This window comes from Stegodyphus dumicola, chromosome 2 (assembly GCF_044657685.1).
Source record: "Stegodyphus dumicola isolate Sdum_Otavi_A_Nest chromosome 2, ASM4465768v1".
In the NCBI taxonomy this organism is placed as follows: domain Eukaryota; kingdom Metazoa; phylum Arthropoda; class Arachnida; order Araneae; family Eresidae; genus Stegodyphus; species Stegodyphus dumicola.
Window position 1 is genome coordinate 151,947,275 of NC_140769.1, and position 18,299 is coordinate 151,965,573.

The 18,299-nt window shown below is 34.1% G+C and overlaps 1 protein-coding gene across 2 annotated transcripts in view; it reads right to left on the reverse strand.

Annotated features, from left to right (window-relative positions):
• Positions 1-18,299, reverse strand: part of Nost (Nostrin) — a 203,996-nt gene that overhangs the window by 13,751 nt on the left and 171,946 nt on the right. For both annotated transcript variants that reach the window (XM_085811282.1, XM_085811281.1), the window contains exons 6-9: positions 13,946-14,119; positions 13,228-13,452; positions 11,977-12,096; positions 2,203-2,400 (exon numbers count right to left, since the gene is read on the reverse strand). In XM_085811282.1, coding sequence (XP_085667408.1) covers positions 2,203-2,400; positions 11,977-12,096; positions 13,228-13,452; positions 13,946-14,119 — 717 coding nt within the window. The remainder of the gene's footprint in view (positions 1-2,202; positions 2,401-11,976; positions 12,097-13,227; positions 13,453-13,945; positions 14,120-18,299) is intronic.

The window sequence follows — 18,299 nt, forward strand, 5'->3', positions numbered from 1 at the left end:
TTTTCAGTTTGAGTAAAAAAATTAATAAAAGAAAAATACAAAACAATAACATATTTTCTGCGTACATTTTGCATGATTTTTTCTATTACCCATTTTTTTAACTTAATTAAATAATTTTTTTAATATCTAAAATAAATTTCCAGAATTCTGATTCATAGGAAAGCAAAATGTTCAGGAAATCAATACGACTAATCAGATTCAAATAATTTTATTCTTTAATATGAGTGCTAATAACAATTAAATATTTAATTATGCAATAAAATAATGAATTTTGTATCTATTCTGTATCAGAAAATTATTTTTTATGAATTAAAATTAAGGCTTTATAAGAAACAGCAAAAAGTTTTGTTTATTGTTTTTCCTAAAAACTTTCCAAGGGGAAAAATGAGGGAAATCATTAAATTTTTCTTCTTCTTTGTGAGAACTTCATGAATTCATCCACCCTTTTTAGCTAAATCTTATTTTATTTATTAATACAACTTTGTTTAGAAAGTTTAAGAGGTTACTCAAAAGAAACTTTCACTACTGAAACTAATACAATAATGTTATGTTATTTTCTTCTTTCACGTTCATATGGGATTCATGTGGATTTGGAGTGAATAATGATGACACTTGATGAAGTATTAAAACACACTTTATTTAGCCAATATTAATCAGGACAGCTCCAAAGTTCCTATTTACAATCATTGAAGATTTACTATAAACACGCTGGAACAATCAGCGACACAGCCTTCACACTGTCAGGCAACAACGGTGGAGGCAGCTTCCCTGCAAAGCACCAGAGTACAGCTTCCAACTCTGCTCGGTAGTTCTCGGAACTCCACGTACTCTGGAGACTCTCCACGCTACAACTTGCAATGCACTCGACAACACACAGAGCACAGCTCCCGACTCTTTGGTTCTGTCGTTCCTGGAGCTTAACACACTCTCTTGATGATGCACTAACCGCGATACACTAAGAGACTCTTCAATGCACTCGACGACCCACTCGGCACTCGCTGGCCAGCTGTCAACTCATTTGTCTCCACATGGACTAACTAGATGAGACACACTAACTCGCCCTAACGAGGCAAACTCACTGACTGCGGACCAGCAGGGTTTATATAACATTCGGCTTGTGTTCGAGAACATTCTGGACTAAACCGGTAAAAATTTGTTTCAGAAGGTTCTCGATCCGTCCATGCCATATCACCAATTTTGTCGCCAAATGAGCAATTTCTTGTCGAATGTGGCAACCCTACATTCCCTTGCCATTTTATGGCAACCCTATACCTGCTTTGCGTGGAAGCTATCCGACTGCGCCTGGACATTTCCTAACAATAATAAAGGTAATTTAATATTTTGAAAAAGAAGAGTCGGCCCAATTTGAAATAAAATGCAAGAAAGATTAGCCACTAATATTAGAAATTCTAGATCAATTATCATTTGGTTATTAAATGTTACTGAATCTAAGCTATAAATTTATATTTTTGAAATTGTATCTGATCATGTCAAGATTAAGAATGAAAACAGAACTGTCATTTAAAATGACATACAATTTAATTCATTGAAATTTATAAAAATAATTTTGAAAAATACAATGCTTCAAGATAGAAAGTTCTGATAATTATAATTTTGAATTCATAGTAATCTTGTAAACAAGGTCTGACAAGGATAAAATTAAATTTATAATAATCTCAATTTAAAACTTCAATTCCACAAATCTGCCCCTTTAGAACAACCAAATTCTTTTAGGCAATAATATCTGAAAAATACTTATAATAAATAACTTTTTTCTAATTCGGGGTGGGGGAAACAATAAATTTAGCTACTCATATAAAGTAACAATTTACAAATATTCAAAAAATGCAATACTAGAATTGAAAATTAAGAGAACATATTAAAGAAAAAATTCAAATATATTTTTTTAAATGTGTGTAGCATGAATAGTCAGCCTGTTTCCTATGGAAATTCTCCAGGGAAGCAAGACAATTCTGATATGATTTATGGTATTTGATTAAAAAATATTCACATATTTTTTGTAATGCATTATGATTCAAACAGAATTGTAAAAATAAAAAATACAAGAATTATTATTCAAAAAGACTTAAATAGATGCTTTAGTTTTTCACATATATAAATACTGTTTTTTTAATTATTAATGTATTAATTAAACAATGTTTTATAATGATTTTAACATTGAATAGTAATAAAGTTGCTAACATTTTGCAGCTTTTCAAAAACATCTTGCTGTGCTTCAGCATCTCCAAATGTAGGTGTTTCTTGGAAAACTTTAGCTAAATTTTCAACGCCTTGTTTGCCTTTCCTCTCAAGTTCCAAATCATGCTTTAAAAGATTTAAGAACCTCTGTAGTATTTCTTTTCGTCTTTCTTTTTTCATATCATTGTTCAAATTCTCTGCCTGAAATGACAGCAAAGAATTATCAGAATGTGCTAAGAGCAAATAATTATTTATTTATCTGACCATAACTCCATGCATTATAAATTTTTAAGTAAAAGAATTTATAGTTAAATATTAAAATAATAACAAAACATCACACTGCAACCTAGCAGAAAATAAGTTGAGTTTTTCAGAAGCAAAATTATGTAAAGAATTGCATTAAATGAGACCCAGAAATTGTTAATACTAATCATAAAATATATTCATAATCATTTTCAAAAGGTTTATAAAAAATAATATAAATAATGAGATTTTGAATTGCCATATGGAATTTATTTGAGAAGAAAAATAGCTTTTACTCACAGATAAAATATTTAAATGAGTCATCAGTAGATTTCAAATACTGCATATTCTTGTAATACCTGTTTTATTCCTTCGAAACTTTCGAATGAAATTTAGGAATATTAACTAAATTATGATCACAATGATATTAATCAGGAAGAATTTCTATTTAAGAGTTCTATTTCAGAATTTTATTTCTGTTACTGCTAAGAAAAGCAAAAGAGGAATATGGAAGGGCAGTTCTTTTGACTTTTTGCAGTAAATTCTAAAATGCAATCTCCAGTGCTGTTAGTTGCTAGAAAAGTTTTTTAAATAAAAATCATTTAAGAAATCTTACAGTTATATAACTGCAAATGGAGCATAAGTAGACCTCTACAATGTTATCGATGGTTTTAGTAATGAGGAAAAAAAAGAGGGGAATAATAATGTAATTTTAAAATGTTGGAATCCAAGTTTTTCTTCAAAATTAAATGTACAGTCTTAATTTACTTTTTAACGTGCTGTTTTTGTTAGTTATCTATTTGTGTATCAAGAGGAGCAGCAAAAGCTCTAGCTGTGCCACTGATTCTAACATTTTATTTACTTTGAATCGAAGACTATACCCCCTTTTCTGTTGATGGCAGTGAATTAAGGGTATTTTAGAGAATCAAAAAAATTTAGCACTTTAAAATTAAAAAAAATATGTGGGATATCCATAGCTTAATATTTTTCCTCACGCGCTGTCTAAATTTTAGCTGTTGACTGCATGAGTGAAATTGATAGAACTCTTGCCACTTTGTTTTATGAGAGAAGATGTTGTTTTATAAATGTATGATGTTGTTTTATAGATGAAAGATGATATAGATGCTGTATTAATAGATGAACTATATTATAGATGTATTAATGTTTTATTAAATGTGTTTTGTTTGAGTATGAATTGTGATTTTGAAACTAAAGAACCCACAAAATTGGTGTCAGAATTGGGATCAAATTACAAGCAACAAATAGGGGAATATGAGGCAATATTGGATGAAAGAAGAAATACTGCTATTAATAGTGAAATTGATGCATCAACTGCTCGAATTTTCAACAACTCTTCTTTTGCTGCTGTTGATGAAGATCATGAGCTAAAACAAAATATTAGTAAGTCATCAGTTCAATTTCCATTTTCACAGTTTTCAAATGCGTATATAAATTTTAATGATATTGAAAGTTTGATTTCTAAATTTGATGGTAATCCGTATAATTCGGTTGACAAATTTATTGGAAACTTTGAGGATGTATCTAATTTGTTAAAACTAAATGAATTGCAGAAACTAATATTTGCCAAAAGATTTTTAACTGGCAAAGCAAATTTGTTTATTGAAAGCGAAAGGAAAATTAATTCATGGAATGCACTTAAAGCTTTATTAGTAAATGAATATGGTGTTCAGTATAACTCTGCTCAGTTACATGAATTATTATCAAAACGTAAAATGCAGGAAAAAGAATTGCTATATGAATATTTTTTAGTAATTAAAAATCTATGTTCCATAGGTAATATTGAAAACACCGCTTTATTTGAATATGTTATTAATGGTATAAATGATTCAATGATTCTGCATTTAATAAAGCTATTCTTTATGGTTGTAAAACATTGGCAGAATTTCAGGAAAAACTTAAGATATATGAAAAAATTAAATTAGATAATGATAAAAACAAATCCGTTAAGCCTAATTCTAAAACCAGAAGCGACTATTTTGAAAGTAAAATAAAAACAAATATTCGTTGCTATAACTGCAGAAATCTTGGTCACGCGGACAGCGCCGGATTTAGCATTTTTCCTAGACGGGGCAAAAACTTAAAATTGCCACCCTTACCCATCTTTTAAGTTTCTATAACAAATTTTAGTTTTTAAAATAAACATAGAAATAGGTAGTTTTCGGGATAAAATGTAAAATCCATTTTATAGTAAGAAATTCCTTATGTGCCATTTTTGTTCTAAAAGAAATATACATAACAAATGGTTTAGTTTCTTTTCTTATGGCAAAGCATAAGAGAGCTACCTGCCTAAGAGGGAAGATGTCTTCTGAGGTCTTTCTAAGAGTAATTGGCTCATATGCAAGTTACGCATGAGCGAAATGGCGGAAACACCCATGCAGCCAGCTAATTCGCTTGATTCTAACTCCCGACCGAACTACCAGTGTTCAGACTTTACATCTCAGTCGCTGGTGGCCGAACATACATACCAAAAGTTACAGAATTAAAAACCTGCGAGAACCCTCTTAATGCAGTTACTTCTCCAGTGCACTGAAATAACCAAATTTACATTTTCCCTGAAATGGGAAATGGGGATTTTTTCAACGTTTGCAACAATACCTACTTACACTAATAAATGATGCTAACAGAAAATGATTCAGCACTAAATACTAAAATAGTTCAGCACAGCACAAAAATGGTTATCACACATTACTACATTATAAAAAATTTCATTTAAACAAATATAAGCAAATTACAAATCACTAATACAATGGACTGAATAATTTTGTACCAATTTCTCAATACTAACAGTAACTTTAACCTAGCACGTTAAATATTCATTTCACAATAACGCATTCCTGTAGCCTACTTAAGAACTCTACTATTGTCCTTACAACGCCCGATAACATAATAAATATTTACATATTCATGCAAAAGGCTATTTTTGTACTGTAATAGTCATTTTCTCTGAAATACGCACTTTTGCAATATTTGCAACAATAACTAGCCAGACCATGGAGGTAAGAAAGAAAGGAAGGGCCAACCCCGCACTGCGAGTGAAGCACTGCTCCGAGGGCTTTGGTCTCCGGATGGAGTGTTTTTTTTGTTTACATTTATAGAATCTCCCTTGACAGCGCACTCATAGTATTTCGACACACGATACTTCCATACAAATCGAAAAATGGGACACTTCCGCATAAAAGAAACATTCATTGTGTGATGGATAATAGCAATTTGTATAGTTATGCTTATACAAAATGTTATGTTTAAAGAAGATTTTAGCAAAAATGTTACGCTTAAAGACTGAAAAATATCTTATGGTACCTTTAAAATTATATACATCTTTCGATACCCTTGATTATGCATGCATAATAAAAATAATCTTTAGTTACAAATAATAGATTACATAAGTTAGGACAATAGATGACCTGATTAATTACGTAATTAATTTTCATTAGCTATACATAACAACAATATGGGCTACTACTGAAAGGAAAAGGTTAGTAGTTGTACTTCTTTTCATAATTCTTGTTTCAATAATAATTTTAAGTTCTTAACTAACGCACTTAAAATATTACGGAATTAAAATTTTACTCTGCGAGCCTTTTGTTCTGAAAATAAATCTATGGCATCGTCATAATTAACTTGATGAACTGTTTGATTTTCTGCTGCGAGACTTGATAAACGCTCCTGGCTCATAGATGATCTCAGATAGTTTTTAATAAGTTTTAATTTGCTAAAACGTCGCTCACCGCTTGCGGACGTAGCTGGAAGCATAGAGTAAATCCACAGGGCAACACAAATACCGTGAAAGGCATTCTGAAAATCATACGTGCAGATCCGTTGCAAGAGATAAAAAGCTCTAGCCTTTTCTATGATGACGAATAACACTGGGGCTTGTTTTTTTAAAACGGCAAGTTCCTGACAGAACTCAAATGCCTTTAGAGATCTCGCTCATATTTTCGTGCAAGATCTGCTCCATTCTTTTGCAGTTCTTCCATTGACATATTCAATATTTCACGACCATTGAGAAATGGAAATTTGAATTTAGTGTAATAGCCCTGTTTACCTTCGTTTTAATTTCTGATAAGATTCGATTAAATGCAATTTGCCTTGCATTAGAAAGTAGCTGAACACGATGAAATGTTCGTGATTCGTCCTCGCACAATTCATCAAATTTCTTTTTGCGTTTTAGAAGTCATTTATTTGTCAGAACAAGTTCAACGTCAATTTTTTTCGGCTGCTGCTTTAAATTCTTTTATCCAATATTCCATAGGAATTTCTCTCATTTTTTGCAAAGTTTTGGTCAGCCCTTCCATTAATGCGACGGAACGCGCAAGAATAACATCTTCCATTTGAATTTCAGAATTTATTCGATTGATTTCTCGAAGAAAATTAGCCCAAATTTTCAGGCTGATAATAAATTCAAAATTTTTTACAACATGTAGCAGATGTCCTGCATCGTACTTTGATAGATAGTTAATTTTAAAATAGTAATATAGTACGTTAAAAACTAATTAATTTCTTTCAAGGATTTTACTACTTCTGGTACATTCGTTCGAAGGGCTTTCAAAGCATCATATTTTGCCAACCATCTCGTCTGGCTGCTTCCTTTTGAGTTGGTTTTTGTACATGTTTTCGTAATATCCCATCGAATAGTGAATCCCACAAAAAAGCTAAATATATTCTGGATAATTCCAAAGAGGTTAACTGCTTCGGTGCAAGACGAGGCAGAATGCACACAGACAAGATTTAAAGAGTGAGCCAAACATCGCGCATATTCGGGCAGCTTATTGATTTCTATAATCCTGGCTTGTACTCCAGGATTACTCCAAGGTCTAGTATGTCCGGTAAGTACCGGCAGTACACAATGCTGATGTAACGGGAGTGACATGTTACTGGTAAATCTCACAGGGTGTACAAAAATTGCATTTTTAGTTTTAGAATAGAATACATAAGCCAAGAACTTTTAAGACTTTTATTCATTATTTGCTAATGTTCTGTGCCACAATGAAGACATCAAATGTCTTCCATCACGTTCAGTGTACCTAAGGTCTGCGTTTTCTGGATATTTTTTGGCTAATAATACAGCTTGACTGCTAAGAAAAATTGTTGCTGATCGTTCATTTTTTCTGTGATTGGCCAATTACCTCGGTCCGACAAATCAAAACATCTTTCCGCTGCCCACACTCACCTAAATGAGAAAATACATTGTATTCTAATTTCATGTCCTCTAGATGTTCGTTTGGGGTCTATGAAGAAAGTTGTTCTCTCATTTGCTGAAATGGAGTCTGTTTGAGGATGATAGATGAAGATTCTTCATTTTGGTCATGCAAATTACAAGAAATATCAATATCGTTTAGAGTCTCTGCACCATCGAAAGTTGCGGCAGGGTCTGACGGTTCGTCTTTTCCGTGAAACCATTTTTCATTTTAGCTGCAATTAGTTTTTCTCCGTTCGGTCTTATCTTTTGCTCTGGTTCTATATTCTGCTCCTGAGAATTTTTTCCTACACCCTCTCATGATTTCTTGCACCCTAAATAATATACAGCATAACTTGCCTTTATAAGAAAAGCTAAAAATTGACGTAATTAAATTCAACAGTATTAAGGCCATGTCGCAGACGCACGCGCTAACTAAATGGTTGCATCTCGCTAAATATAGTGAGGAATACTAGAAGCAGGCATATTAAAAGAAAATGAGACAACAAAAAACCCTCCAGATTAAAAAAAACTTTAAAAAGTATAAAAATAATAAATCCGTTTTTAAAACCTAGGTTGCTGACTGGCTGCAAAAAATCAAAATACCTTACTTCATTTCTGATTTTCGACGTACATTAATTTGAATAATTTCAATGGTCTAAGGTTAATTTGTATTGGGTGTTAGGAAAGAGTTACAATTTACAATGCTTCTACATTTATTTCGCAAGACGTGTTGGTATAAAAACGAGGCGCCTCTATGCAATCGTTCTGTTTTTCATTTGAATATTCCCACCAGGAGAGAGCACAACAGAGGGCCTCTAGGCAAAGAAGTTGAAGGAAAAGATATATAGATTCTTTCTCTATGTGTCACTTACCCCTGTAAGTAACAAAGACCAAGGCGTCTAGGGAGCACCTTTGTAATAAAATTACATGTTGGGTTGGCAGAGCGACAGGGTCCTTTCACTTTTTCAGTGACGCCTGGAGTCCCTCTATTGTCCTCTCCCTGATCTGATCTTTAGAGTCGTGTTCGGCTGTACTTAGCTTACTTTTAAAACTATTTGCTCCATTAAAATGTTTCGACTAATTAATTAAATATTCTTAAAAGAGGTTTTTAAATCTGGCTTTAACACTACTAATGTTGCATCAAAATTTGACATCATTCCAAATACAATTCAGCGTCACTCTTGTATTTGCCACCTGGGGCACAGACCCCGGCTTGCCCTCCTCTTAGATCCGGGACTGCAAGCGGAGAATTTTTGCAAATATAAGCTGAAGGGAAAAAAATGCTTTCGTTGTAATTTATTTGGACACGTAGCCGCAGAATGTACAAAAAATAAGACGAATATAAAACACCTTGCCAGAGTGAATCATATATTTGTAAAGAAACAGTTAAATGATATGCATAAAATTATATCGGTAGATAATGTAGAAGGAGAAGCTCTCATTGATACAGGAAGTGATATAAATATAGTATCGGAAAACATTTATAAAGTAATTGGTTCACCTAATATTATTTCTTCCGATTTGATTCTAGTAGGCTTTGGTAACAATAAAATAAAACCTATTGGTTATTTTAAAAGTTCCATACGAATTGATGATTGTGAAATTAAATCAAATTTTTATGTTGTGCCTCAAGGAACAATGAAAGAAAATGCTGTTATTGGCAATGATTTGCTTTCTCAAATGGAAATTATTATAAACAAGAGCGGTATATCTATGAAAGCAGCAGAAGATGAAACTGAATCGAATGTAATGAATGTAAATGTAGATCAAGAAGATGAGTTAGATAATTGTTCGGATATTAATAAAGCACATAGCTCTGAATTAAAACATTTAATTGAAAGTCATATTTCTAATAGAACTGATAACCCTATACAGGAAACAGATGCTGTTGAATTAAAGGAAGAGGAGTCTCAGGAAGAAAAATGTGATGTTAAACATAGAAAAGGAAAATTGCAAAATGTAGAGGAAGAGAAGAATTCCATTCCTAAAGGAAGAAGAAAAAATCCACCTATGAAAGTTCAGGAAATCAAAGAGAGTAATAGAAAAATTAATGATTCCAAAAAACTCACTTCAGGACCAAAAAGTTCTAGAAAAAGAAAGAATTTACAATCTGAGAAACTAGTTGAATATAATGCTGGTGAAACAGAAATATCGATAGTAAGAAAGAGTAAACAGCAAGAGAAACTTCAAGCTAAAGAATTGGATACTGGTACATCTGAATATCTTAAAGGAAAAGACGCCAAAGAAAAATCTACTACTAACATTGAAATGCGTAGTATTTTAAAAGATGACCAACCTATTTCTTTGAGACCCAGATGTTTACCAATTATAGGTAAAGAACAATTAAAACAAGAAAAATCTATTTTACAAATGGATTTGGATGCTCCTGAACAATAAGTTAGGTCATTGGAAAGAAAACTTTCTCTATCAGAACAGACTGCAGAAATGTTGCAGAAACATCTATTAGATTCCAAGAATAAGTAGAAGCTGCAAAGTTTCAGATGATCACCAAAGATAAAATCCTGTCTGAGAAAGAAAAAGAAGTTCAACATGTTAAACTGAAAATGCAAGAAAAGCTACCTTTTGAAAAGGATCACACGAGAAAAATTATGGAGAAGAGATTATTTGTGAAACAAGCAGAATTGAAAAGAAAAATATGTATCACTGATGAAAAATTTCGTCAGTTGCGAAAAATTCTTAATGCTGATGATTGGGAACATTATGGAAACCTGTGGGATGCTGCTGCTGTTCCAATACCATCTAGTGTGACTTCAAGTTACAAATCAATTAAATCTAAGACAAGGTTATATAAAAGACGTAAATCTTTCCTTGAAGAACCTTCTGTCCCCAAAAGAAGATTTCCTAAAGCAATATCAGCTGTTAATTTAATATCTGGAGTAAGCAAACAGAATGCTTCTAATTTTCAAGCAGATACTGATTGTACTTGTGGAAAAGAAAACATCAAAGAAACAACTGATGCAAAAATTCAAAATAGTTTTGAAACTTACCGAGAAGAACTTCGAAAAGATAGAAAGAAACAAATATTTAAGGTAGAGGAATGAAATAGGAGAACACATAAAACATATAACCTTCGAAAACCTTCTCCAAAATGTTATAAAATTAATGATTTAGTAGCTATCAAAAGAATGCAATTTGGACCAAACCTTAAGATAAAATCAAAGTATTTAGGCTCGTCTAAGATTGTCAAAATAAAGAATAATGACTCCTATGATGCTGTAAAAGAAGAAGATCATGAAGGACAAATTAAAACAACTGCATGCGCTGAATACATTAAACCATGGACTCAAGCAGAAGATGTATAAAATAATACTGACTATGACGTTTTAATCTGAAGTGATACAACTGATAACCGAACTGTGATTTTCACATCTAATAATGACTTTTATTTCAGTTAATGTTAAGATGAAATGAACGTGTCCAAAAACGTTAAAGATTGAAGATATTTTTCGTTTTAGATCAAGATTTCTGAAAAATAGAAGGGACTGTTGACGATGTTATAGTTGCAAAGATGAAGGACAATTAAGATGTTTCCTTTCAATATTTTCCTCAGCACACACAATCTTCCCCTCTCCCTTCATATTTCTTTTCAGGTTTTGGCTTATTCTTGATGATAGTTCTTTTACTGAAGACAACGATGATGTAAGATGACCAATGATTTATGATGTCAAGAGTAGAATAATGTCATCGAGGTCGACGCATAGCAGGAAGGCTGAATGTGGGATTTTAAATCCATAGCTTAATATTTTTCCTCGCATGCTGTCTAAATTTTAGCTGTTGACTGCACAAGTGAAATTGGTAGAACTCTCGCCACTTTGTTTTATGAGAGGAGATGTAAGATGTTGTTTTATAGATGTAGGATGATATAGATGCTGTATTAATAGATGAACTATATTATACATGTATTAATGTTTTATTAAATGTGTTTTGTTTGAATATGAATTGTGATTTTGAAACTAAAGAACCCATATATATATAATTCATTCCACAAAAGAAATATATATACTTAAGCCTATCATAAATCCAAACTTAAAAGTTTAAAAACAGCCACTAGCAAAATATAAAAGGCTTTTGTAATAAAATGTTGCAATAATTTTAATATCATAATTATTGATTAATTTCTGAATGTTTACCATTTAATTCCTGCAATTAATTGAAAAGTGAAATTTTTGTGATTTATCTTGTATATTTTACATGATTTTTTTTTTTTAGGGGGAGAGGATATTTTACTACTCTTTAAGAAGAAATGAAACAGAATATTAAGGAATATTATACTTTCTGCAAAAGTAAATATTTTTATTAAAAAATTTACTTACATAAAAGTCAGGTAAAAATTGTTCTGGCACATTTGGTCCTGTTCCTTTAGTTTCTATAAGTTTCTGAACATCTGCAGCTACATCTACTAAACTTATAGTTGACTTTAAACTTTCAGAAAGCTATAAAAATAACAGTATGATTTACTATAGAGATTATCATAAAAGATAATGTTAACAAATCAAAGAAACTACAAGAAAAAAAACTATGTATATCAACCTCCGGGATTTTCAGAAGAAATGCCACCGACAGTACAGGCACTATAGAGGTTATATTTTACTCTTAATTTTTTATTTATGTGGTGACGGCAGTATGCATATTCTAGTTCAGATAATTTTAGAAAGTTTTTGGATGCTGTTAAGGAATTTTGTGTGCCACAGACTGAGGACACAGAAATTTTAAATAAGGTAAGTCGATATTTCCTTTTTGTAGTGCATAGATGAGATAACATGTATTTCCTTTTTTATGTTATTTTATTGTTTGATTTAAAATGCAGTTTATTGAGATTATATATTTTTTGCTTGTCTCCAGTGTATAATTGGATGCCCCTTTGACTAGCGACAAATATTGATCAATTTTGGCAATGAGTAACTTTGTTTTAATCTTATATGACGACATCATTATCCCGATTTTTTTAAGTGAAAACAGATCGATGGACACAGATCGATACATGGACACCGAGTTTGTGCAATTCTTTGACTTGTTATTCTGTTTACTGTAATGATCATCTTGAAATTGTGCCTTGCTGGTGTCAAAAAAGAATCGCCAAAAAAAACAAGGGGCACCCAATTGTAAACTTTTACCTTTTGTTTGAATTATATTTTATTGCATTGGATGTAAAAAGGAATGTCGCCAAAAAATCGCCAATTTTCGCCAAGGGCACCCTGAAATATATTTTTACCGAATTCTTCATCAAGCATGCCATGTGGTGCAATATAGTACAGTATGTGACATCAAAACTGAACCTATATATTCAACTGCATTTTAACACCTTGGTAGCAGCTGTTCAAGCAAAAATACTTTATCAGTAGATACAATTTGAGTTAAATAAATATATGTTCTCTCCCAAACAAAGTAAATTTCAAGCATTTTGCGGTTATTGATCACATTCATGTCATGTGAACTGATAATGTGTGTTTGATATGACTAACCAGAAAACAAACTACTATCATATACTGATTGTTATGAGAAATGAAATCATGGCAACTCCTAACAAATAGAAACATAGTAATATTTGAAAAGTTTGCACAAACCTGTATGAGGGAAGGTCCCATAAGACTGTAATGATTTGCATATTTTTGCACAAAATCATGCATACTATTCAGTCTTTCTTCTTCTAAGTGATGAAAAGCTGTGTTCGCCCTATAAATAGCACTTTCCCAATCTTGCCTTGTTCGTTCTGCTTTTTTACATGCATTATAGTAATCTATATCAGCCCGCGTTAGAAGCTCTTCTGCTTTTCTCTTCTTAGCTTCAAGCTGAGAATGAAAGAAGAAAATGTATGTTGTGAATGAAGATTTATCAAACAACTGTAACAATACACAGACAAATGAATAATTCTTGACAAAGGCTAATATGAATGAAAACTGCTCAAGTAAATACTTATTCAATTTAAGAACATTTTACAACAGAATAAAAAATTACATTAACTGACTGAGATAATAAAGATTTGAAATTTTATAATTATACAAGAAGAAACCCTTTAATTATACATGCAATAATTAAAAAATACAGATGCTTGGCTATCTGGAAAAAAGAAATAACAATTTATCAAGTCCTTTCATTAATATATAGTATTGTACATGCTTTAAAAAAACATGAATTGTTGCTTCAGCACTTATAACAAGTATTAACAGGAAAATGACATGAAAATTTTTAAAAAAATGCAAGTTCAACCGAGCAACATTTGTGCACTGTTAGCAACTAATTAGCAAAATATAAAGCTAATAAAGTTGTTTAAATCTGTCATACTTTGTGAATATCTTTCTCTGTGAGAAGCTTTCCTTTGGTGGCTTTGCAGTCAAGAGCCTGCTCTTGCATTCTTTCATTTTCTCTGGCACAAGCATAACTAAGCTTCTTAGCTTTAAGTTCTTCATTCCTTCTATCATTGAGAGCTTTCGACATTTTGTCAACACTATTTTCAACCTACAACAAAATAGAAATGAGGAGAAAATTCTAAAACTTCAAACTATTACTTCTAAAAATACATAATTGCATAACATGGTAAGCTTAAGAATTTATTTATTTTGACGTGACAGGCACTTTTACAGAACTGCACCAACAGATTTTAACATCTGAGTCAAATCTCAATGTTACATCCTTTAAATATTTTTTATCACTTTCATATTAATCTATTATATTTTAATTTCATACCATTCAAAAATTCATTTTTTTTTTTTTTTTTTTTTTTTTTTTTTTTTACCTGAGCAAATGCTTTGCTGTAGACACTTCTGTACTTTTCTGTACTAAAGTTTGAAAACAATAATCATCATAAAAATAAAATTTTTAATTCATCAAAAAATTGCCCACAATTAAAAAAGGTCTTTCATTTTGTGTCATTTCCTTCCATTAATTCCATTAAGAGAGTTCCTTCCATTAAGGGAAGTTAATTCATTATCCACTAGAAAATAATTTCTGTTTAAAAGCATGTTCCCCTACTAAAATGCACAGTACACAGTGAACAGCCGAAACATTATGACCACCTAATAAATAATGCGTTGTGCGACCTCTCGCCTGCAAAACAGCTGCAAATCTTTGTTTAGATGCCACAAGTTCTTGTTAGATAACTGGCGACAGGTTGTACCAAATATTTAAGCAGTGGTCACGTAAAGATATTCCGACATGATGGTTTTTGAGTCCTGAACTGCCGCTCTATGACATCCAAAATATGCTCTATTGGGGTAAGATCCGGCGAGTAAGAGAAGGATATTAATTGGAATTCATCCTTGTGCTCCTAGAACCCCTTCAATACACAATTCTAGCCTTGTGACATGGGGCGTTGCCCTACTGGAACATTACACTTTCAGTTCGGAAGACAGACTTTCAGTTCGGAAGACAGCATAAGGTATTATGCTTTGGTGGTAACCAACAGCAGCCTGTTTATGACTTTCTGTATGGGGGGAACAACTGTTCGCCTAGAAAACGGCATACCTTGACACGACAATCGACGTGATGAATGAGAAATGGTGGTTCACCCGACCAGGTAACTGCCTTCCATTTATCCATGGTCCAGTCTCCATGTTCCCGGACCCACTGTAGGCATAGTTGACAATGAGTCAAGAGTGGAACGTCTGCTGCAATGTCCCATATCCAGCAGTGTCCGCTGAACTGTGTGTTCTTGCACTTGGCTCTGCATTGTATTGGGCTGTCACCTGAGCCACTATCTGAGGCCGATTTTGCTGTACCAAGCAGGTCAGTCTGTAACGTCCTTTTTCACTGCTGATACGTGGATGTCCAAAACCTTGGCGTCTACTGTTGGCTTCACCGTCATTTATCCATTTTGCATACATACTAACAATGGCAGATCATGAACAATCTACCAGCCGTGCAGTTTCGGAGATACCAGTTCCGAGTCTTGGAGTCATCACAATCTGCCCCCTATCAAATTCGCTTAGATCAGCAGGCCATCACTTTTACCACAAGACGAGCAAAAAGTCGAGATTGAGCGTCGCAGATTGAAACGAGCATCGCAGGTAGCGAAATAGCTTTAGAGCTAAAAGTCCCAACCCTGAGTGACGAAGGCGAGTGTGGGAAGATATGGAGAAGTACTAAAAATGATACATGTATTCTAAAATGAGAAAAGATACAAAATACTAGCTACAAATACAATAAAACATAGGAAATATTAGTGATTATATACAAATAAATGCCAAACTAAGTTGGAAAGTTTGAATCCCTAGTCAGGTGGGCTGCAAATGGTCTTAGGTCACGATCCTCCTGTAACACTTTATACGTGAAAATATGCAACTTGCTCATATGCTCACAAATTGTGGCCTTATGGAAGAAATTCCTGTTTAGCTTCGTTATATAATTGTCAATTAAATCCAGCTTGAGATCACTGTGCAAAGTCGCATTACTAACATACACTGGTGTGCAAAAATTAAGGACGAGACGATTTTTACAATATAACTTTGTACAAAAGCTTTCCAAATCAACACATTAAATACCGTAAGATCCCCAATACGTAAGGACATGAGTAATGTAAGCAACACTTACTAAAAGAGAAATCAGAGGGATAAAAAGAAGCTTTATTGAAAACGTAGCATGGAGCGCAATGCGGCTGAAGGCCGAAACATCCCTCTGATGGGTGTCCAGCAAGAAACATCCGGTCTTTAATAGGGGATATGATCTCCCCTGACTGCTAGGCAGGTTTCACAGCGTCTGCCCATGCTGAGAATGAGGGTGTCAATGAGTTGTTGAGGCATTGCTGCGCATCTTGCAGCGCCAATCGAAGCTCCGGAATCGTTACTGGTGGTAAGGTACGAGCTGCCAAGCGTCTGCCTAGAAAATCCCATACATGCTCGATGGGATTGAGATACGGAGATCGTGCCGGCCAATCCACACGTTCAATATCCTCACTCTCTAAGAGCTGTTCGGCAGCTACTGTGCGATGACATGGTGCATTGTCGTCCATGAAAAGGAACTGCGGACCCATAGCGCCTCTAAAAAGACGCACATATGGAAGAAGAATCTCGTTACAATAACGGTTCCCGTTGACTGAACCTGCATCGAAGATGTGAAGGTCTGTACGACTACCAAGCATGATGCCTCCCGAAACGAGAACACCGCCACCTCCATACCTGTCCCTTTCAATGATGTTCGAGGGATGATTGCGGCTTCCCCGCTCTCTCCAGATGAGTATGCGATGAGAATCGCTACTCAGACTGAATCTGCTCTCATCTGTAAAGAGTATTCGTCCCCATTCATTGTCTCTCCAATTCCGGTGTTCCCGGCACCACAGAGAACGCTTCTCCGATGGGCAGGCGTTAGAGGTACACACCGTACAGAGCGTCGTGCAAACAGACCACCACCGTGCAGTCTTTTGGCTACGGTAAAACGCGATATGGGTCGTCCAGTCGCCTGTGTCGTGTGTCTAGCGATTTCTCCCGCTGTCTGCCGCCTGTTTCTTCTGGTTTGTAAGGCAATATACCGGTCATCAGCGGGTGTGGTTCCTCGTGGAAGACCACTACTAAACCCCGGATAGCTGTTCCTGTAGTTTGAAATTGTCTCCAAAGTTGTGAAACGATGCTGTCAGCAATTCCTAACTCTGCAGCCACACTTGTCACACTGCGGCCTTCCTCCAACTTCCCAATGATTCGACCTCGGGTAAAAGCATCCAGATGTCGTCTAACAGATTGATTATTCGCCATTTCTCGCTGAGGCAGCAACTCGGTGTGATTTTAACTGCTATACATCGTGCAATCTCTTTGCCAGAAATACTGATCTTACACCGACAACATGCTTTATACTACTCAGAGACTCCCCCATTACGTCTACCTGCATATCTGCGCATGTGCTACCGTACATCACCTTACTTAATCTCCTGATTGGTCTTTCTGTCCGCTCTGCCTCTTCGTCCAGCTGATATGCTAATTTTTCGACTTCGTCCTTAATTTTTGCAGACCAGTGTAGTAGTGTGCGTTGGTCATAACTCTCAAAATTTTATTTTGCACCACTTGGAGCTTCATAATATCTCACTCTGAGGCCGTATTCCAGGCAGCTGAGGCGTAGGTGATAAGGGGCCTAATAACCATAATATATAAAAGCCTTTTCTTTCTCAAGTCTAAATTATTTTCCTAGCAGTGGTATAAGGCTATTGACTACTCCGAAAACTTCTCTTTTTATATTAGCAATATGATCAGACCATTTCAGTCTGTTGTTCAAGATCACCACTAAGTACTTGACCTTGCGCACTTGTGGGACTTCGTTTGAGTAATGATACGTTGATACAGAGGTAGTTATACAGGGGTTCTACAGCATTCGCAGTACTTCCCTGTAAACCTGAAGGAAATCCACAATGGGCATGGTGTTGAAAGGTTCCTGGATGAATCAGTCCCGGATCTGAGGGGGGGGGGCAAGCCGGGGGTCTGTGTCCCCGGCGGCAACTTCTGAGGGCGGCAAATTCAAGAGTGATGCTGAATTGTATTTGGAATGATGTCAAATTTTGATGCAACATTAGTAGTTTTAAAGCCAGATTTAAAAACCTCTTTTAAGAATATTTAATTAATTAGTCGAAACCTTTTAATGGAACAAATAGTTTTAAAAGTAAGCTAAGTACAGCCGAACGCGACTCTAAAGATCAGATCAGGGAGAGGACAATAGAGGG